At 40.7% G+C, this 22,786-nt stretch overlaps 1 protein-coding gene across 1 annotated transcript in view; it reads left to right on the forward strand.

Moving 5' to 3' along the window:
• Positions 1-15,710: 15,710 nt before the first annotated feature.
• Positions 15,711-22,786, forward strand: part of slco3a1a (solute carrier organic anion transporter family member 3A1a) — a 34,889-nt gene continuing 27,813 nt past the window's right edge. Inside the window, exons 1-2 of the mRNA XM_069162856.1 lie at positions 15,711-16,420; positions 21,241-21,682. Of these exons, the coding sequence (XP_069018957.1) occupies positions 16,262-16,420; positions 21,241-21,682 (601 nt within the window). The 5' untranslated portion in view covers positions 15,711-16,261. The remainder of the gene's footprint in view (positions 16,421-21,240; positions 21,683-22,786) is intronic.

Raw genomic sequence — 22,786 nt, forward strand, 5'->3', positions numbered from 1 at the left:
TTGAGTTATCTTCTAATTATACTCTTCACTTCCCTGAGATGGAGAAGACTGCTTCTAATACACTCTTTATAAAGATGTAAACATGACTGGGCTGGGGGCATGTCGTCTCTAAGCCCCGCCCCTACATGTTAACGGGTTGGACATGGGCCAAACTAAAAGAAAATCTAAATACACCTGAAATGATTTTTTTTTTTTTTTCTCCCAAAGGCAGTCTCGTGTCATTTTAGTCTGATTTATGTGCTAGCGTTAATTTTTCCTGATTTTAAATATTTATTGGATGTTGTTGGTGATTGATAGCTGCTCTGAGGGAAGTGGACAGACATTGCGTTGGGCAGGTGTACGAGTATGACCCAGACACCGCAGCCCCGCCCCCCCACATGACACACCCACTTCTCCAAAGTTAGGTATTTCAGTGGGTGTGTCATGTAATCCCGAACACTGCAGATAGACCCTTTCTCGTCCAAGGTGGCAGCAAAAACCTGTATTCTGTTGCCTTTAACATTACGCAGCGAATCCAAAGTCCTTTTTTACATCAGCATGCTAACATGCTCAAAAACGTGTGGATAGTTAGCAACATTTAGCTAACATTTGCAGTGACAGAAATTATTCGTTTTCCTGATATTAACAGGTTTGGTCATAAGATATCATAAATATTATGACAGTCCATCCAATCTTTGTTGACTTAAAAAAAAGTCCCGATATGGTTTACAGACAATGAGCTAAAAAAAACTGCGAACGGAGCAGCTTTAAACATGTGTACTATTGAAACAGCAATGTTTCGACAAAGAGAGCATTTTAGGTCACATTTCGTCAAACAACGATATTGTAATGAGAATATTTATATCACCAAAAGATGCAGAACAGAAATCTATATTTGGATGTCGGCAGACGAAGACAGATGGCTCATTTCAGTCCACCACAAAAAGATTATTTCTTCAGGACTACTGACGCTAGTTGCTCGCAGCTGATAAAACTGAAGGCATCCATCATTCGCCGCCACTTATACACTGATGCGCTCATTAGACAGCTGTGATGCAGGACTGGAGAAGAAGGAAGAGCAGGCCATTAGCGTGTCATTTCCCAGACAGGAAGGAAGCTTTCAGACTCACACCATCAGAATTACAGGATGAGGGTAAAAGACCAGGACACCTTTTATATACAGGCTGAAACAATTCCCCATCTATCCGTGCCAGCATTGGCAAGAAAAGACAAGCAGAGAGGCCTCTCTGTCAGGCAAATACGGAGAGCGGTTATTAAACGACTGCAGTCCTTCACAATGCCATCAATTAAATTCTGTTCTTAGCTTGCATGAAAATATAATAAGTTTGAGATGTTTGCCTTGCAGATGTTCTATCCCGCTATAAAATGTGATATAGTGGCACATCCTCTGACTCCACTTTGCCAGTGTCCCCAGTAAAAAAAAAACCATCTCCAGACTGCTGCCCCACTGCGACTGAGCATGTTCAGATGTTCCTTTTAGATTAGTTGCATTTGACTTCAAGAATGGTTGTGTGCTTATTGGGAAAAGTGCTGCCTGAATATTTCCTGGTATAAATATGGTAAGTGGTTTGTAATGGCCCATGAAAGCTTGTCAGAATTTAGCATAATGTATTTTCCATCACTCCCATGTTTCCTCTCAGCTTGTGTGACGATGTTTTCCACACAATAATTATAGCTATGAAGGCACACTGTTTAGCTAAATATCCACCATTTTAACGATTATTGTACCTAAAGCATTGAGGATTATCATGAAATAAGTTTGGAGGGAAACAAGATTTGGATTTTGTACATCGTGGATTTGAGAAGAACTAAAACGTCTGGTAAATAGTTAAAATTGTAACTTTAAATTTTGTGCTTGTCATTTGTTTGGTTTTAGTGTCTGGGCTGTTAACTTTACTGTTTTGGTTCACATGCCTGATTCTTATCAACAGTGTTTCCCATAGCAGTCAGTTGCTTTTAGCAAAAACACTTCGGTAAACCTGCTGTGCACCGCCTGCTGCACAGAAAAGCATGCAGACATGGTTACCTGATGAAAACAGTGTCACATTTACCAACTAAGCAGTCATATATTTTCATCAGAAGTTGGTAGGGACCAAAAACAGAAATAAAAGATGGTAAATATTGGACTCATATTCAGCAGGTGGCCAGAAACACGACTCCAAATGAATGTTAATGCTGCTCCACGTTGTCTGGATTTGTTAATATAGCTGGTCATTAATAAATACATCCTAACAACATAAAGTTGTTAACCTTTCTCAGGGTTAACTTTATGAGGTTGACACCTTGTAATGTGAGGTTACCACCTCACAAAGTGGGTAAGGGTTAGTTGTGTTTATATAGTTTTTGGGTTGTGCTCATACCTTGTTGTGCTAAAATGTAAACGAATGCAGGTTTAAAGGTCCACTGGTCCAAGAATGGCTCAGGTAGTGCTCCCAAATAGAAAACCGATGTAAGCTTTGAAGTTTCAAGAAATCATCAGGCAACCTCGAGGTCATTGTCATAAAAACAAACATGATAATATTTAGCATTTTAGATAAAGTTATTTTTTTTCTCACTATATTGTAAATTTGAGGCAGATAAGAGAGGAGGGTCAGATTACTCCCGTGCAGTTTGAGGAGGGAGGAAGGTTCACATGCAAAGGAGAGTTCTGTTTATTTTCATACATTTGCTATGTAAATGGAGTCGAAACTGACTGGGGCAATATTCAACAGGACTTTATGGCTGTGCTGAGGATATCATGGACTAATATTGTTTTAGAACAAATGTTGAAAAAAGGAAAGGTTTGTTGGTCAAATTGAATAATGATGAGAGAAATGAGAATCATCTGCACTTTGACAAGGAATATGATCGAGGCCAGAAGAGTCTCATGCATATCTTGCGTGGCGCCGAGTGAAATTTTCAAGTGAATTATCTTTTCAGTTGCATGAAATCATCTTAACTCTGGACAGCCTCCAGTGACAGCGAGTCTTTGGATGTGGTGCCCAATTAGTCAGCTTTTCAACGTGAATTATCAGCTCACCACATGCCAAACGCTGACAGTCAAAATGTCAACGACTAAAATATCTCTCTTGCAAAATGAGCAATGAAATCTGCTGAGTGAACGTATGAAGCCTTCAAAACTGCTTTGCTGTTTACTACAGACTGTTTGCTGCTTTAAGGCCATTCTGCAGACTGTTGTTTGCTGTTTCTCATAAGGGGTGGCTGTCAGATCTCACCATGTGGATTACTCCACCCATCCTAAACAAAGATTTGCTGAACTTCCCCTTTAAATCAAGACTGGTCACATCTGATTTATCAGTCTATTCCTCTGTAGTTACCAATTGTAGCTCCTGCAGCAGAGCAAGAAGGCTTTAATTAAAGTGATTATAGGCTTGTTGTAGTTCACATTTAAAAAAAGGTCACATGACAAAATGTATAGTTGTAGCGCTCAAAGTTTCCTACCCTTAACCCGACACTTCTCAGCTGCTGATTGACGAGAGCTGTGTCCTCTGCGTCTCTGCTGCAGGTATTTAGCACCATTTCATGCGAGTAACTTTCAAGAGAGACAGAAACCTATGATGTTATCCTCTACTCAGTTAGTAACATGTGGGTATGCAGAGCCGTAGCAACGAGGACACCGAGGTCATGTTTTATGTATTTTCTCTATGTTCTACAATAAAAACACATACATATCTAAACATTGTACCGGTTGATGCAATAACTGGTAAAAGAGCAGAGCCAACATTTTTTACATTAAGGAAATATTTCAGATATAGATTATCAGTATCTGTGTACTGTAAATGATGGTTCATAAATATCAAAAACTGCAGTACAATGTATTAGGTATCAGTTAAGTGTAACTATTACATAGGATGGCAAACAGGGAGTGAAGACAAGCTTTTTTTCCAATTGCCTATACATATTTTTGTCATAATTCAAATCCAATCAAAAAATGTTATGTATTGATTGTTGTATGATTTTTTTTTTTTTAATCTGTCAAATATCAATATAGTGCTGGCCTCAAAAATCAAAATATTCCTGTTGTTTGTCACAGAATATCCACAAAGATTTTCAAAATCCATGTGATGTTTTATAAAAAGTTATTCCTGACACTCTTAAGAGACATTTAAGAGACAGTAATATCCAGCAAAAGCCTTCGAACTAGTGGTACAATGAATAATTTACCAATCAGCCATGCCACAGTCCAACATTGGTTCAGGTGTAATTCAGGATCACATTAGACCCAGAAAATTGATAACAAAGCTGATGAATAAAAAATGAAATTCGAGAGCACCACCAATCATATGATTGAATAAAAATAACATGGTTGCTTTCAAGCAAATATCCCATACAAACACGTGGACTGTGCATACAGTAAAGGCAAACACAAAACGAGGCTGAACTGGAACACATTGTGGTAAGAAAGCCCTCCAGTGGCATGTGACTGCTGCTTAGAGTTACATAAGGTGTTTTTCTTAAACTTCTTAACATAAGCTTCACAGTATACAATAATTCTTATGATAAGCTCTTTAACTCGGTCTGAATTTTAGTGTTCCGATTTGTTTGCCCTCACTCTCAGGACACTTCAATTTGCACAGCAAACATGAGATTATCCTGCGAGAATAAAAGAGGCCACATTTCTATATTTCTAGTACACATCAATATAAAGCTGAACAAAATTAGACTCATTAGGTCAAGAAAGCTCGAACATGAGTCAACAAAATTCCCAGTTCAGTCGCTCCAGGTTGTACATGTTGATGACATCACTGCAGTTTCTCACTTTGTGGGTGAGTTGGTTAAGTGTGCAAATATTGTTTTGACAGCCAAATGGAGGCCGATGTGAAAACCAAAGAAAACAACTTCGAGCGTCTTTTCAAAGGCTCCCCTGGGCAATCTATTCTTTCCTGCCATTGTTTCCATCTCACCCCGCTTGTAACTTAAAACTTTCTATGTGCATGTTTTCGCGTGCTGGCTCGCAGTGATCCTTCTTTTCAGACCCTTTGTGTGTCGAACATCGAACTTGCCTGTCTGGTTTTAGTCGCTCTGCATTGTCTTCATGGCAAGCATATCTGTGACATTCCCATGAAACAGGTTTGGCTGGTGTTAAAAGTGTCCTCACAGCCATGTCAACAAATACAGTGGTGTGAAAAAGTGTTTGCCCCCTTCCTGATTTCTTATTTTTTTGCATGTTTGTCACACTTAAATGTTTCCGATCATCAAACAAATTTAAATATTAGTCAAAGATAACACAAGTAAACACAAAATGCAGTTTTTAAATTAAGGTTTTTATTATTAAGGGAGAAACAAAATCCAAAACCACATGGCCCTGTGTGAAAAAGTGTTTGCCCTCGAAACCTAATAACTGGTTGGGCCACCCTTAGCAGCAACAACTGCAATCAAGCGTTTGTGATAACTTGCAATGAGTCTTTTACGGCGCCGTGGAGGAATTTTGGCCGACTCATCTTTGCAGAGTTGTTGTAATTCAGCCACATTGGAGGGTTTTCCAGCACCAACCGCCTTTTTGAGGTCATGCCACAGCATCACAACAGGATTCAGGTCAGGACTTTGACTCGGCCACTCCAAAGTCTTCATTTTGTTTTTCTTCAGCCATTCAGAGCTGGACTTGCTGGTGTGTTTTGGATCATTGTCCTGCTGCAGAACCCGAGTTGGCTTCAGCTTGAGGTCACGAACAGACGGCCGGACATTCTCCTTCAGGATTTTTTGGTAGACAGTAGAATTCATGGTTCCATTTATCACAGCAAGTCTTCCAGGTCCTGAAGCAGCAAAACAGCCCCAGACCATCACACTACCACCACCATATTTTACTGTTGGTATGATGTTCTTTTTCTGAAATGCGGTGTTACTTTTATGCCAGATGTAATGGGACACACACCTTCCAAAAAGTTCAACTTTTGTCTCGTCAGTCCACAGAGTATTTTCCCAAAAGTCGTGGGGATCATCAAGATGTTTTCTGGAAAAAATGAGATGAGCCTTAATGTTCTTTTTGCTCAGCGGTGGTTTTCGTCTTGGAACTCTGCCATGCAGGCCATTTTTGCCCAGTCTCTTTCTTATGGTGGAGTCATGAACACTGACCTTAACTGAGGCAAGTGAGGCCTGCAGTTCTTTGGATGTTGTTGTGGGGTCTTTTGTGACCTCTCGGATGAGTCGTCGCTGCGCTCTTGGGGTAATTTTGGTCAGCCGGCCACTCCTGGGAAGGTTCACCACTGTTCCATGTTTTCTCCATTTGTGGATAATGGCTCTCACTGTGGTTCGCTGGAGTCCCAAAGCTTTAGAAATGGCTTTAGGTTAGGTTAGGTTAGGTTAGGTAGTTACTTTATTAATCCCCGAGGGGAAATTTTTTAATAAAATACTTTATAACCTTTTTCCAGACTGATAGATCTCAATTACTTTCTTTCTCATTTGTTCCTGAATTTCTTTGGATCTCGGCATGATGTCTATCTTTTGAGGATCTTTTGGTCTACTTCACTTTGTCAGGCAGGTCCTATTTAAGTGATTTCTTGATTGAGAACAGGTGTGGCAGTAATCAGGCCTGGGTGTGGCTGGAGAAATTGAACTCAGGTGTGATAAACCACAGTTAAGTTATGTTTTAACAGGAGGGGGCAAACACTTTTTCACACAGGGCCATGTGGGTTTGGATTTTGTTTCTCCCTTAATAATAAAAACCTTCATTTAAAAATTGCATTTTGTGTTTACTTGTGTTATCGTTGACTAATATTTAAATTTGTTTGATGATCTGAAACATTTAAGTGTGGCAGACATGCAAAAAAATTGGAAATCAGGAAGGGGGCAAACACTTTTTCACACCACTGTATGTACTTTTAAAAATGCCACTTCTGGAGTTACTTTTCTGTGAATCTAATGTGTTTTTAACATCAAATGTTGCAGGAAAAGATAGTTTCAATGAACAGCACTCTTTGCAGGTTGCATCTAGAAATATGCACATGCATCCAGTAGCTTTATTTACACTGGGGAGAAAACTGGACCATGTTGGTTTATATGTGCTATGTTTGAAACCCTCTCTCCAGCTGTGCTGATAATATGACTCTATTTTAAAACCCCATGCCGCACTCCCTATTGATACCGTAGTAAAAATAGAGAGCAGCGCAGCAGCATGGAATGGTTTAAAATCTATAGCAGCATGCTATATTTAGAAGGGACACAATCACAAAAAGGGCTTGTGACATTTTACTAACTCCCTACTGAATGCCATTCGACTGCCCTTACAGTCATGCAGTATTTATGTGCCCTGAAGATCTTTACTGATGTCTGAGTTCGAGGTGTAACTTCCCTTCTTCTCACTCTATGTCCCGGCAGGCAAATAGACTATGGCGTTAGAACGTAGTGGTTTTAAGACACTCACTCAATTATTTTTCCTCTTGCTGATGTTGTAAGAAATGAGGGATAAAAAGTGAGAGAATGAGACTCAGTTTGTTACAGTGCCACAATATGAATCCAGTTAGAAGTAAATAAAACACCTGACAGAGACGGGACCTGGTTACGTGGCTTCTTTCCAGCAGCGGAAAGTGTATCTTAAAACGATCTTTCTTGTTCTGCTTGGCACACGATAAAATGTGAATACCGCTGAAGCCGCTGATCATTATACAAAACAGGTTATGAATGTTGGCTAGTTATCTGAAGAAGACCTGACACTGCAGGAAACATGTTGGGGGTTTTCCATTGAAAATGTTCCTGCGGTTTAAGTGAGCGCCATTCTCTGCAGAGGCAGCTTCCTCCAGGTGAAATTCCAGTTCAGCTCTGCAGTGCTGATGCAGTGCCTGAGGCCAGACTGACAGGGCATCGGTCTGAATGAGACAACTCTGGGTCCAATAAGGGAGAAAGCTGCTACTGCCTGAACATGCAATGACATTCTTGGAGAACATGTTCTGGTTGGAGGCTGTTAGAAATACAAAAAAATATAAAACACGTATGCCTTTTTTGTTGTGGAGGCCACAAAAATGTGAGGTAGAGACATCTTTATACAGTTCAGATGACATTTGTCAGATTTCTTTGTTAGATACAACAGCGGACTCGGGTGCAGGAGACTATTGTTTGCTCAACCACAAGTCGGGACAGCTTTTTAAAACCACGTTTACAGCTGCCATGACAAAGAACGTTGCTTATCTTTGAAGGCTTTGTAACTTTAATGCGTACAGCGTGGTTTAAGTCCTGGGTGTAGGTCCAGTGTTTGAATCATCCAACCACCCCTGACTTAACTGCACTGACTTTCTCACGCTTTATTCTAAGTCCCTCTGTTGTTATCATTGCCACAGCCACTAGTGGTCACAGTAGGTACAGTTTGCCCAGTCTAACGCACTGACTGATAACATTTGTGCGTTCGCTGGAGCCAAGGGGCAACTAGCATATCTTAGCATAAACATTGGAAACAGAAAGAAAAAATGCTAGTCTGCCTGTTAGTTTAGTCTGTCATAAAGCTGTGCAGCACCACTAAATATGTATATATATATATATATATATATATGTATATATATATATATATATATATATGTATATATATTTTTTTTTTAAGACATTATTTTCATGCTTGGTTACTCTTTATAAAAATACAAATAAAAAAAAAACAACTTGAGGATTTTTCCAGCAACCTCAGTGGCGCTCCAGAAAACCACTGCACCTCTCCACTTTTTGCCAAGTAATAGTTATAGCACGTAACTCCATTAAAAAAAACGTAGCTTTTCTTTTTTTAAACCAATGAGGTGCATTTGTCAGTGAGTTGTAGATATATTTTGTGCTTCGGACAGAACCAGACCAGACCCTGCAAAGAATTGTAACTAATCGCAAAGCTAAATGACATTTATTGATCTTGTAAGATTTTAACTTACACTTCTTTTAGAGCCATTTCATATTTTGCCCACTGATTTTGCAAACCACAGACCAAGTCAGCATCACTCATCTTGACAGGAACTGTTTCCTGCAGTATACTATCAGTAAATGTTAAAGTTATAAAAGGATTGCAGTGATAGAAAAACATTTATTAGAAGTGAGATACCATCTTTATGAAGCAGATGCAGCATCAGCAGTTACCCATAACGACCACTGTGCTTTACAGCAAGTCACATCTCGTTTCCAATTGATCTGTTGATAAGTTCACAACATAAGCACAAAGTTCCTCTGCATTGAGCCTGCTGCCTATATCCTCCAGGAACTGTTTCCATAGCAACCACATAAGCGAAAGGCAGAACATTTTTAGATGAATTCTGAGATCTAATGACAGATGAGATTAAGACTGTGAAACGATAGTTTGACTTTCTGTGCAATCTGACGCACGACTCTGTAAGAACAGTCTTGAATCAGCACCGAGCCAGATGAAGACCGAGTGCTGCAGCTGTTTGGATTGTAGGCCATGTCTGAATTTGCATTTAAGGTCTCAGTAGTAGCGCCAAGACAAAAACTACTTCTGACAGCTGCAGGTAACAGACAAACAAGGAGAGACTGTCCTGAGCCTTTGACTGCAGGTGAAACCCTGTGTGGGACCAAAAGTGCAGTGAACCATGAAAAGTCACAGACGGTGTTGGTTTGTGAAAGTAATGATTTATGGCTCTTTCCACACCGGACCTGTGTATGAAAAATACTGTTCTCGAAGGGAATTATTACAGAAAAGAGAAGACCCCCTCCCTGTGTTCCAGTCACAGTCTCCACAGTCCCACTGCTGCAAACCTAAAACTGTGAAAAATACTGGACATGTCAGGATGTTAATATGTTAACAGAGAGAAAATAACACCAAGTGTTGAAATGTCAGTGAGGGATCAGAAACAAATGAATGAAACTGAGGAAAATATCAACCAGAAATGAGATTTTACTGGGTTATTTTATCAAACAGGTTTGGTTATGCACCCACAATTATAGTCTCCAAAATGACCATTTAAATGAATCAACACCTCTTTAGATCAGATTTAATAATAACTGGAGGTCATAATCCTCATGAATAGAGGCTGTTGTCTTATTTATGCTATAAATGTTTTTATTGTTATGGCTTATCAGTGTATGTCCATATATTTTAGGGCTGATGGACTACATGCATCTTGGACAATGGAAATACATTTTTAGCCCTTCTGTGTTTTTATCCTTGACAATTGAATTTCATGTCAGTAAGTAGTCAATTTGTGGCAGGGTTACTGTGCTCATGTCACAACAAAATCGAGTTTCTTCACAGATGCATAAACACCATAATGTTGTGAGAGTGAGACGCATCAGTTTAGAATATGTAGATACAAATGGGTCAGAAACCATTTATAATATTGCACAATGCGAACATATAACTTAGGACAATGGCATAAACTGGAGCTGATGTGCATCATGATGGGTTTTCTACATAATGAGTACAAATAAAAATGGAAGAAAAAGCTATTTGTTTTGAGAAGTGGTTGGTTTATGAGAGTGGAAAACCGACAGCTACATATTTTTGCCAACATTTACCTTTTCCTTGGTAAACATTGTAAAAGAACAGGTAGTGCACACTTTCCTCAAAAGTTTAAACAGGAAAAGTTGCAGTACAGTATTGTTTGTTCTCCCACTCATTCCTTACACAATTTTCCCAATGTCTCCCTGCAGATGGGTTGGGCTTCTTTTCCACAGTGCACCCTTTTCCAAATCCTATAAATAGCAGCTGTTCCAGAGGGCAGAACAATACTCTGCAGGCTTCTCCATTCATACATTCCTGGCACCCATCCGAGCCGCCGTCTCCACCCTCTGCCTGTTACTACCTGACTCATGTCCCTATGTAAACAGTGAAGCACACACACACACACACACACACACACACACACACACACACACACACACACACACACACACACACACACGGACACTTTTATAATCACACACACACATAGCAGCAAAGATTTGACAGAAACACACACACACACACACACACACACACGGACACACTTTTATAATCACACACACACATAGCAGCAAAGATTTGACAGAAACACACACACACACACACACACACACACACACACACACACACACGGACACACTTTTATAATCACACACACACATAGCAGCAAAGATTTGACAGAAACACACACACACACACACACACACACACACACACACACACACACACACACACACACACATTTCTGCATTACAACATCGTACTATTCTTGTCCAAATTGATCTGACTCACAGTACAGACAATTATTTACAATAGTTCACCGGGGAATGAATTTATGCACAAATTTAACAAACACTGCCCTCAGTTTTCCTCTTTGTTTTGTTCTGAAACTGTTTTCAGACTCAACTCGAGCGCATGCACAATCTCATCTCTGTTAAATAGATGAACTTCTGCTATCTTTAATGAAACACATCAAATCTGAGAGGCACATTTTTGTGCTCCCTTGTCATGCCGCACAGTTTGAGATGATGGCTGTCCAAAGCTTAGGACAATAATTTCTAACCTGTGGAGAAAGACAGTCCTGAATGAGTCTCTAGATAAATCTAAAGGATCACAAGGTGATTAAAGGGATAAAGAAAAAACATTTATTTTACGCTCACTTTTATATTTTATGTATTCAGAAGTGACTGTAAAGAAACTTTGTCTTGTATGGCACGTCTCTGAAACACCAGTCTACCAGAAGCCTGGAAAGCGTTAACATTTTCAGTTTTCACACTTCATTCAATACTTTTCTCAAGTTTTGTTTTTTGGCTTTTGTTTCTGTTGTGAAGTAATGGCCTCTAAGGTCTGTCAAATTAAATTAAATCTGAGATAGAAAAGACACAATGTGGTTAAACTGCTCGTAACTCATATCCACACAGGAGCCCATAATACCTAATTCAGACCACGCAATGGAGCATCTGTAACACCTCATGACAAAATGTGAACTTTTCATTAGATGCCATGTCAAAGAATATTTGTTTCACCTTCACTACGACTGTTTGACAACTTTCAGAAAGTGTCTGTGACATTGAGAAGCCTCACGTGCTCTTTCACACACAACATAGTGAACTGAAACATAGGCGATAGGATAGACAACCTATACTATTGTTTTGGTGTGACACACAAGCAGGTCCACACATTTTTCTTCCTTTTTTTTAGGCAGAAAGTGGCAAAGCTCATCCAGTCAAGTCTTTGCAAAACAGACATTACATGCTAGAACTGTTCTGCAACAATGTTGGTCACAATACTGGTGTCTGAGCTACCCAGCTTGTTTTTCAAAAATAGAGCTGTACAAATCCATCAATATATAGTTTTATTAAGTGTATGGAGAGTGTTTGAGACACCTAAGCAACCTCAAGTATCTTCATATCAGAATTTGTCCTCATGTTGACATAGGGCAGTGTCAGAGCACCTTTCACTTGTATCATTACTCAGATTTATAACAAATAAGGCTTTTGATATGTCCTTTGTTCATATAAGACCTAACTTGTGTATTTTTATGATGCTGTTCCAATGAAAACATAACAGGAAAATCTGAAAGCGTGAAGACTATTACATAATCTTTGTCTCACAATTCTCCTGGAGAGCTCAAAGCACTGTCTCGACAGCCTAGTAAAAAAAAATGGCAAAAGTTTTGATTACTCCTATTTGCTCACAGATTTTAATTACATTATAGCTGTACCCAACTTCAACACGGCTGGAAATCTAAACCGTCAGAGTAACTGAAAACTTCTGAGTGTGTGGGTGGGGCCTTTAAGGATGTGGGTACAGCTGAATAGGATATGTTGCCTAATGACATGGGAAATAGTTGAGTAAAAATAAAACGATTAAATAAAAAAAATAAAGCTTTACAGTGAAGCTCAAATCCTGCTTACTTTATTAGCTCTATTCAGCTGGTAAACACAGCCTGAGTGATGCGGGCATAAATGTTGTTGTCTGCCTCATATATATTATATTGTCATTCCAGCATCAGACAGGTGTAACGGGAGAAGTTGTTCAATGACCAACAAGTCCGTTGGTTAAAGCAGAAGTGGTGTCACAAGCTAAAAAGGAGGAACTGGGGTTAAAAATGTGTGATGAACTGATTGAAATGAAAAAAACTCCATTCAGTAAATGTCTTTTACACACACACTCACACTCACACTCACACACGTAGCTGTTGCAGCTGTGTAAGTTACAGGGTCTGTAAACCATGAATGTTTGCTTTTGAAACTGATGTGTGGTACAAACTGCTCTACTGGAGATTATATTTACATTTCTCATAACTGTTCATTTATATTTCAATATTTACATGTTGGTCTCAGTTTTGGCTCGTCGCTGCACGTTTGCAAGTTAACACTGTAACACTTTTGTTTGATGGAGGCATCTGACAGCAAAACTGTCAGCTTGACAGTCTACGTTTTGCTTTTCCCAGCAGGCTGAACGTAGGAAGCAACATGCAAAAGTGTGGGGAGGATTACTGTGTGCAAGTGTGAGTGAGCGAGCGTCTACTATTCATGAACATTTTGCTTTGGACACCTGCCAAAACCCAGTCTGCGAATGAGAGGGCCGCCCTGAATCACATTCGGCTTTTGAATCTTGCAGAGATCATTTATAGATTTCATTGTGCTTTTGGCTCATCTTTTGTTCCAGGGAAGTGAAACTGAGTCAGTTTCAGGTCCTCTGAGTTTGTTGTAAAAGTGGACTGTGGATCATATTGAATTAATATTGAGAAAACTATTACAGCATCAAATCCTTGTCTTTAGGATTAAAAAATAATGACCTATTTCATTATTAATTCATCTGACAATCTTTTTCTCAATTAATCTATTGGTCTATAAAATGTAAAAAAAAAAAAAAGTGAAAATGTCCATCACAGTTTCCCTGAGTCCACGGTGACATTTTAAGATTTTTCCACAACAGTCATAAAACAAACCAAAATGTTCCATCCAAAAATTAAATAAACAGGCACAAAGGAGAAGATCAATAAAGTTAAATATAAACCAAATCTAATAACCGAAAAAAAAAAACATTTGCATGCCACTGAGGTGTTTTGACTTTAAATGATCGTCTTTTTCAAAAACATATTTCACAGTTCATCAATTACCAGCTCATCTACTTAACCTTTACGTGTCCTCGTGCTGCTGCTGCTGTTTCCAAAAATGTGGCTACAGCTGTGCAGAAAATCCACACAGCCTTTACATAACGTTTGTTTATCGTCCTGTTTAGTTACACCCCATCATCATCACATTATGTGGTTCCATTACATCATAGCCACTGCAATACCTCACCCCAGAGAGGCTGACATGATACTCCTAGAATAAATGTTGGAAACATATTGTGCGAACATCTTGACTCCTGCTATGCTCAGCAAAATGTTGTTAAAGGTGCAATTTTCTACAAATTAAGTCTCATCTTGTCATACCACTTTGTACATTAGGAGGCAGTAGTGAGTCACTATCGCGTCCAGATAGTCTGCCGTCAGTGCTGCGTCAAGAGTGAAATCTGTGACCCATCAGATTCAATGTCCTACAGTGTTGGTTTGAGGAGTGAGGGTGAGAATATCAGGGTGAATCCCTGCATCTGATGGCTTGCGGATTTCCAACAGCTTTAGATAGATAGATAGATAGATCGATAGATAGATAGATAGATAGATAGATAGATAGATAGATAGATAGATAGATAGATAGATAGATAGATAGATAGATAGATAGATAGATAGATAGATCGATAGATAGATCGATAGATCGATAGATAGATAGATAGATAGTTACTTACTTTATTAATCCCCAAGGGGAAATTTTTTTTTGCTACAGCAGCATTTATAGATACAGGAAAGAAATAAAATAAAAGTAAAAAATATTAAGTATAAAAATGCACAGTATATACAATAAAATAGAATAAAATAAAATAGAATAGAATAATTAAATTAAAACTAACTAACTTGGCTCAGATGGTAGAGCCATAAGGTTAGCAGTTCAATCCTCAGTTCCTTCTGACCATTTACCATTTCACTGTAACACCTACTCAGAGTTTCTGACAGCTTGGATGAAATTATATATATATTCTGACTGTATAGTTGATTAGTAAAGGCCTATTGATAATAGCAAAGTTTAGATTTTTCGCACCAGGACCAGGACTCTTTCTGTGAACTGCCACGTTGAAGCCTCGAGTCAGGTATTTCATCTATTGCCATCTTGGTTTTTTTGGAGCCAGAAGTGAACCTCTGACATGTGACGATCTGACTGAAAGCGTGACTGCACCACAGGGCTGTCAATTAAACCAGACACACATCCAAAATACAGCCTGCCACTTTTTGAGGCCTGACATCTCGTTCATTTTGCAATTATTTTCAGATGAACCACCAGAACACTGATCAGAAGGAAGTGAATTTAGCCAGGAGCTTTTTGGAGGCTGCCCCTAGTGGGCCCTCAAGCGGTATTGCACTTTAAGGTACTTGTGCGTTGGGTTCACATTTCAGACCCTAAAGCTACGTCCCTACTTATAAACAGTCTACGATCATAACAAGAGGGCCAGCAGCTGTTCGGATGCTAACTTCAGTCGATATCTCTGCAAACTGTTTCTACAAAAAAAATTCTGTGAATAATTCAAATACATTTTTAATGTTTTAAACAAAAACAAAAACAAAAAAATCATACATATTGTACCTTTAAACTCGCTATAAAGCACCAGACACACACACACACAAACACACACACACACACAAACAGGCCCCACAGGACTACTGTAGTGTGTTTTCTGTCAGAGGCCAGTTGAGCAGAGTTGTGATGCTGCTACAACAGCGCCTCCAGGGCCGTGCATGTGCTTGCAGAGGAGGAGAGTAGTAGAGAGGTGGGAGCGCAGAGACACAGAGCAGTCGTTGTACGCGAAAGGACCATGACAATCCGGAGCGACCGGACTTAAAAGGAGAAGAAGAGGAAGAGGAAGGAGGAGGAAAAGAGAGAAGAAAAAAAAGCGGGACCTTCACCTGCCGCAACAACCCACGAAACCCACCCCCCCTCCTCCCCCTCCCCACCCCGGCGGAAACATGCGATTTGACAGAAATGTGCGCGCCCGTGGTTCACTTGTGCCTTCGCTAACACCTTCAGGGAGTTCACGTGTTCCTGCGTGTCGACGAGGAGGCGATGTTTAGGCGCAGACGAGCGACAGAGCCCCTCGGAGTTCGGATGTGTGTTTCGTAGCTCGTCGGATGAAAGAGGACAATTTGTTGAATCAGGAGAAACAGCGCCGAGGACCACCGCGAATGTAGCCTTTAAGGGAAGGAAGCGAAACACTGTACCTGCCGGTGTCTGCCCGCCGCGGTCACCCTCCTGTTTGTTTCGGTTTCTCGCAGTGCTGTGTGGGTAACGTCAGGGGACGATGCAGGTAAAGAAGCAACGGGACTCGGACCGGAGCTGCGGGAACATGCCCGAAGGAGTCGGCCCCCGGAGAAAGTCTTCGTGCTTCTCAAATATCAAGATATTCTTGATATCGGAATGCGCCCTCATGTTGGCACAGGGCACCGTCGGAGCATACCTGGTGAGTCCCCAACACAAGCCGGGCTCATTCACTGCCTGCCACTGTCACTGTTGGCTGAGACGCTGCATCTGAATGTCCTCTTCAGACTTGTGTTAACTGCTTTTACTCTATATATGATGTATCTTTATTGTATCACAACTCAAACTAAGCCCTTTTTTTTTTTTTTTTTTTTTTTTTTTACAAACCATAATGCATTTCCCACGGGGTGTCTTTAAATCTCTGCTCAGCATTAATACGAATAATTTTGTTTCATTTAGGAGGAGAGTGTTTAGCTGATTTGACCTAAAATGTCATTCAAGGTCAAGAATCCTCCCACCCATCCTTCCTCTTAATTATTCTTCAAGTTTTACCCGCTCTTCACTTTTATTATTACTCACACTCACAACAGATCATAGCAGATCACAACAGATCATGGCATCACAAGTAGGGGGCTCTTAAATGCCCATTTCTTCTTGTAAAACCTCAAAGTGTGTGTTTTTATAATGCCGTTGCAATGGAAACGTGAAAGTGCAGAAACTTAAGAGCACACAGGAACTCTTTATATAGATTTTGTGGTACAAAGCTCTGTGAAGTGCTCCAAAATATTCCTCAAAGCATCCCAGAGGGAGCTCCACAGCCTCAGGCAACCGCTGCCAGCATTTAGCTTTCACATTAGCAATGTTTATCCTCCAAGAATCTCACCGACTCCTCTGCTCGCTCCCAATTAATAAAATGCCTTTGCCATATTTGGAGTGGAACATGTTATCTCCGCTGTCAGTGGACCTGCTGAGCATCAAGCATCCTGCAGCTCAGAGCAGCCACGGAGCACAGTGGTGCCACTCGGACTCAGTTATGAAAAAGAGGAACTTCACTTTCATTATTGTTTCAGATAAAACAGGGAGTTGGTTTTGTTTTTATGGCACACCTGTTCAAACAGTAAATGGGCCTCGGGTAAGGTGAGGTGAAGTTTGGAGTCATCCACTTAGACAAACACATGCAGTGTGTGGTTTTTTTTTTTGCCTGCTTTTGTTCATCAGACCGACAGAGCTAATTTGCACAGCTTTATTTACACTGACGGGACGTTAGGTATCTGGCTTAGTGACAGGCGGATGAACCGGTGGCGGCCTACATGAGGTACTTCTCTGATTGGATGATAGTACTTAAAGAGTGTTTGCTGGCAGTGAAAGGACAAAACTCAACTATCATGGCTCCCTTGCTTTTCTGTGAGCTGCTTAATGTACAAGACACTTAGCAACATGCTGCGCGGCCTCATTTCGAAGCTCGACTGTACAGTGAGCAGTGAAGCACGTACAACAGAAGTACAGATGTATATCAGGTCTCCCTGATTTATTTATGCAGTGCTCAGAATTCACTTTGCTGATTTTACAGTTTTTGTATAAGTGGCAGGAATTAATGGCACCTTGTGATTTAAAATTTACATCTGAAATAAATAATTGAGTTTAGTTGAGTTGAGTCTAATGGCGTAATGGACGTTTGGGCTGAAACTAATGTTTATTTTCACTGCTGGGAATGCCACAATACTCGGTTAGACCCCAAAAATACAAAGGTATTCAGTCCAGCATGAGATACTACAAAGAAATGCAGCAAACCCTCCCATTTGAGAGCTCGAACCTGATCAGTGAAAGCAGTCAGTGGATTAATCGACTTTACAGTCATTCGATCTGTCTTCTTTTATCAAATTAAAAACCACAGGAACAGGTGTAGTTGGCATCTGTGAAGATTTTCTTGCAGCTTTTTGACATGAAGAAACCAAACGAGTCCGACTTTCGAGCTTCTTGTCACTGACTCTCAGCTCTCTGCTGTTCATTCTCGCTGATTATAATTGTAGGAGTCAGTGTTATATATAAAGCCCCGGGAAGTTCTGTTCGCAACTCGTGCAGCACCTGAGGATCTCGTCACACCTCTCAGACACCAGCCAAATCTGACAGTTCAGTGGTCGAGCTGCAGAGTTCAGCTAACACCCGAACCTGAACTGTGTTTGTCGCAGCTCCACAAACTTGCCAAACTGAGTTCGCACTGAATTAGCTGAGTGTTGGAGGCAGGGTGGAACCACAGCTGTTTGGCAGATTTCTTAAATTTCGGCATTAATAGTTAGCTCCCATTGTAGCACAGGTTTTAGGTTAGATATAACTTGTTTAGTACTTTTATTTACTCTGCGGGGTCCTTTTTTTGAGTTGTAAAAGGGTTCTGCTTTTAGTTCAGGTTAACGCAGACATAAATCAAAAATAAAACATCTGGGTAACTTTTTAATGGTGTCAGCCTCGGGCCTCTTAGGTTCATTAGTGCAAAGATGACGCCTTTAACAGAGAACCTGACGTCAGGTTCCCCTGACAAAGTGGTAAATGTTTAAAAGAATCGTAGCTTATACCTGCCAGTTAAAGTACCTTTAGCTAACCTTCAGGAAACCTCCAGTGAGTTACACTTCACAAAACAGAGTGGAAATGATTCTAACTAGCCGAAGCTTCAGTTCTAAACAGCTGCTGTGCCATCACAAATGGCACCATTTCAGCACTTTCTGTGCTAAACCTTAATGTGCTGAAGTGAATGTCAGCAGTGAGCAGCTTTTTTCTTGAGTGCTGATAATACAGTATGCCCTAAAACAAAAACTCTGTCAAAGTTGGGATTCCTTGTGCTCAGACAAGACTTGCGCTTCTTTTCGGTGATGGGATGTCACACATGAGGAGGTTTGTTTTGTTGCCGTGCAACAGATTAAACATTTCCACAGCCTGAGTTGTGATGTGGCTGTGACCATTGACCAGTGTGTGTTCCCTCAGTTTTTCCTATGTAATTTATGCTGCTTTTAATCCTCCTGGAAAGCTGCCTGTTTCAGTCACAAACATTTTTGAGAGTGTAACTTTCGCACAAGCTGTCAGGCACACACACTCAGTCAGGTCTTCTGTAACAGGATTGGATTGGTTAATGGCTTCATTCCCTCTGCTGTACTCTGTTGCAGAGTTAATGCCGGTGTCGAGCTAAAGCTGTGGTGTTAACAGGTTGTTGGGGCTTGGTCTTGTGTCTAAGCGCAGAATGAGACAGTGTTGTGATCAGTCCCCAGCCGGGCGGAGCCAGCCAGGCCTAAATGCAGCCCGTCCTGTGCCTTTGCATTTGTGAGAAAGGGCCAGAAACATTATGACTCATTGTGAAGTTTTCCAGCCACTGAACTTCAGCGAAGGACTCCGGCATGAGCCGCTCCCAACAACCATCCTCCCCGTACTTTGATCTTCAGTGAACGAGTCACTGCAGTTGTGTGGAAAGCAGCTGCAAGAATGACCTGCTGTCACTCCTGACTCCTAAAAGTCACAGAAGACAACTCACTTTACTACAGTATTTATTTGTGTTGACAATGACAATATACTCACTACAATAATGTGCATAAATGCCTGGTGAAGAGTATGAGGTTACCCTTCTGTCACAAAATATATTTATTAAAGAATAATGTAAAATCATTTCTGATTAAGCAGCAGCTCTGTTATGCAGATTGCAATGTGTATGGCAGTTTTAGATACACTAGAAGGAGGACACACTGTGAACTGTCACCGAGTAGAAAATAGACCTATATTTTTTAAGTGCTGGGCTCAGTACATTATATCCTACATGTTGTTTTAACTTGATTCTTCCAACTAACTATTAAACTGAACTGTTATTACTGAGATTTAACCTGCAACAAAGTCTGACTCTTAATTTAAAATTAAAGGTTGGAAAAAAAAGAGTCGGTTGCACTGAACCTCTTGGAGCCACGAAGGTCATTTCTGTGTAAAACAACTTACTGATCCAAATCAACTGTGTGCATTAAATTGCCATAATTGGAAATGGAAAAAAAAATGCTCCCACAGCAAAACCACAAACTGGCCTTTTCAGAAAAGGATGTTTGTGTTGGTAGGATCTTTTTCTTTTTTTTTTGAGCACCATCTAAACTCAGTTGTAAAATGGAAAACCGTGATGCCCTCTCAGGGACAGTTTGGGCCAAATTTTAAAATAGCATTATACTGTTTAAATGTGACACTGCAGTTCACATCCCACAGAGACACTCTTCCCACATATAACAAGCAAACATGTCCTCCCTCCCTTTTCAGCAAATTCATTATGATTACATAGTCTTTATTTGGAGGGATCATAACATACAAGGATCAAACTAAACACGGTCTCATTATCTATCTTTTGTACATCTTGAAAATAAATGTGGCCTCACCGTATTTAATAATTGACCTCTGAATCGCTTCTGACAAACCGTGTTGCAAACAAACTGGCCTGAGCAGCCGTTGTGCTGCTGCTGGAAGCTATTGGGAGGCTCTAACTCTGACAGCTAGTGAAAAGAGAGGAGCTGGTGATGGAGCCATCTTCACTGAAGCAATGGAAATAAGTGCTGCTGTGCCTGGCTAATCAGAAACAGAGGCCCGTTGGCAGGGAGGAACCACAGGGAGGAACCTCTGCAAGGCACCGTTTTAAACAGCGTTACCGATGATGGCGAAAACCCACATGATATGTCTCAGGGCAAATCTAAAACAATCAAATGTTCTGTAGGCCCTATTTACATATTATACACAGTATTTCATGTGATTTACATTTGAATACATTGTTTGGTCTTTTTGTTTACATGTGGCATAAACAATGGCTCAATTGTGTCTTGTTTTTCCTTACATGGTTGGGATATGCAAATATGAGTCCAGATGCTAATGATACAGTCATCAATCATGTTGAATTTGTTTTCTTTCACTGAAATTTCCACTACCTTGTTTTTGTATTTGTGCCTCATTTTTGCGCCACATTATTCCCCCCCCCCAACTCTGTTCTGATTTCTTTTGTCCCGTTGTTGTTTTCAGGTGAGCGTGCTGACTACCCTGGAGCGGCGGTTCAACCTACAAAGTGCCGACGTCGGGGTGATAGCCAGCAGCTTCGAGATAGGCAACCTGGCCCTGATCCTGTTTGTCAGCTACTTTGGGGCCAAAGCGCACCGGCCCCGTCTGATCGGCTGCGGGGGCATCGTCATGGCGTTCGGCGCTCTACTTTCCGCTTTGCCCGAGTTTTTGACGAAACAATATGAGATCGGGGAAACTTGGAGGACTGACATGGGTCGGGATGTTTGCTCCAACACCACCAGCACGGAGGACACTGCGTGCGCCAACAAGGCCAACACCAACATGATGTACCTGCTGCTGATCGGAGCCCAGGTTCTGCTGGGGATCGGAGCCACACCAGTGCAGCCCCTGGGGGTGTCATACATCGACGATCACGTGAAGAAAAAAGACTCCTCGCTCTATATCGGTGAGTCATAATTATTAACACAATGTTAAAAATACACATTTCATCTCATCTAATCAAAGACAGATTACATAAGGGAAATATGGAGGAAGGTTTTATTGAGTAAAGTCACCGTTAAAGATAAGCAGTGTTAAGGAAACCGATGATTATCACAATGGAAATTTAAAAAAATCTATTTGTTGCAATGCACTAATTTCCCAAGGCAACTAAAACCGATGCAGCAGAAAGTCTGACATCAGCCGTGTTCATCGCCATCAGGTGCAATGTTTGCATAGTTTGAGTCAACACACAGTACACATGTGTGCTCTTCTGCTGCTGCCGGCCGGTTCACATGAGTGCAAGGTGAGCACATCTCGGAGCTTTTTAATCTCCATTACGTCAGTTTAAGAGGCAAGGAGGCCAGATATGGGGAAATGTGTCTGCGTCGCTCAGTCCTCTCTCAAAGGCAAAATGCTGTTGATGTGGCTCCTCGAGGTTTCAAGGTGCATTCAGAGTGCTTTCTGTGCACAATTCAGAATACACAGTGGCTGTTTGGGGTTATGCGTTTACTGTGATATCTATATTTTGCTATTTTGGTATGCAAAAGATGACTTTAAAACTGTGCCTGGCTCAGTGTAAAGGAAACAAAATATACCATCCAGCACCTCTAAAACGCTAGATCTTATAGATTTAATCAGATTGATTAAATTTGGCAGAGGGGCGATGTACTGGGTTGCTTTGGCCCACTCAGTCTTCGACGAAGTCAAACCTGCAGTGCTGACCTTTTGTGTCCCCTTTCTGCCAGCGAGAGTAATTACAAAAGCCCTGTCGACATATTCTTATGTTAAAGTCTGTCTGCCTACTCCATCACTACAAGATGAATGAAGTAAAAGGTGTCAAAAACCTGTGATATGACTCGTTTCACTATCAGAATTTGATCCATTTGCTCCGATAACATTTGAGGTTGAATTATTTTATTCCCAATTCAAGTTAGCATTGGGCTAAACTGGAAGTTAGTTGGCTTAGCTGGTGGAAGTCTTGGGTGTGCATGCTATGCTCATAGAGCATTACCAGCAAGCATTCATCTGGCCAGCGTGGCAATGTTTCACCATTTTAAAAACTCTGTAT

Source organism: Embiotoca jacksoni, unplaced genomic scaffold (assembly GCF_022577435.1).
Source record: "Embiotoca jacksoni isolate LCO1_2020_lvr unplaced genomic scaffold, fEmbJac1.0.p SCAF_3, whole genome shotgun sequence".
In the NCBI taxonomy this organism is placed as follows: Eukaryota; Metazoa; Chordata; class Actinopteri; family Embiotocidae; genus Embiotoca; species Embiotoca jacksoni.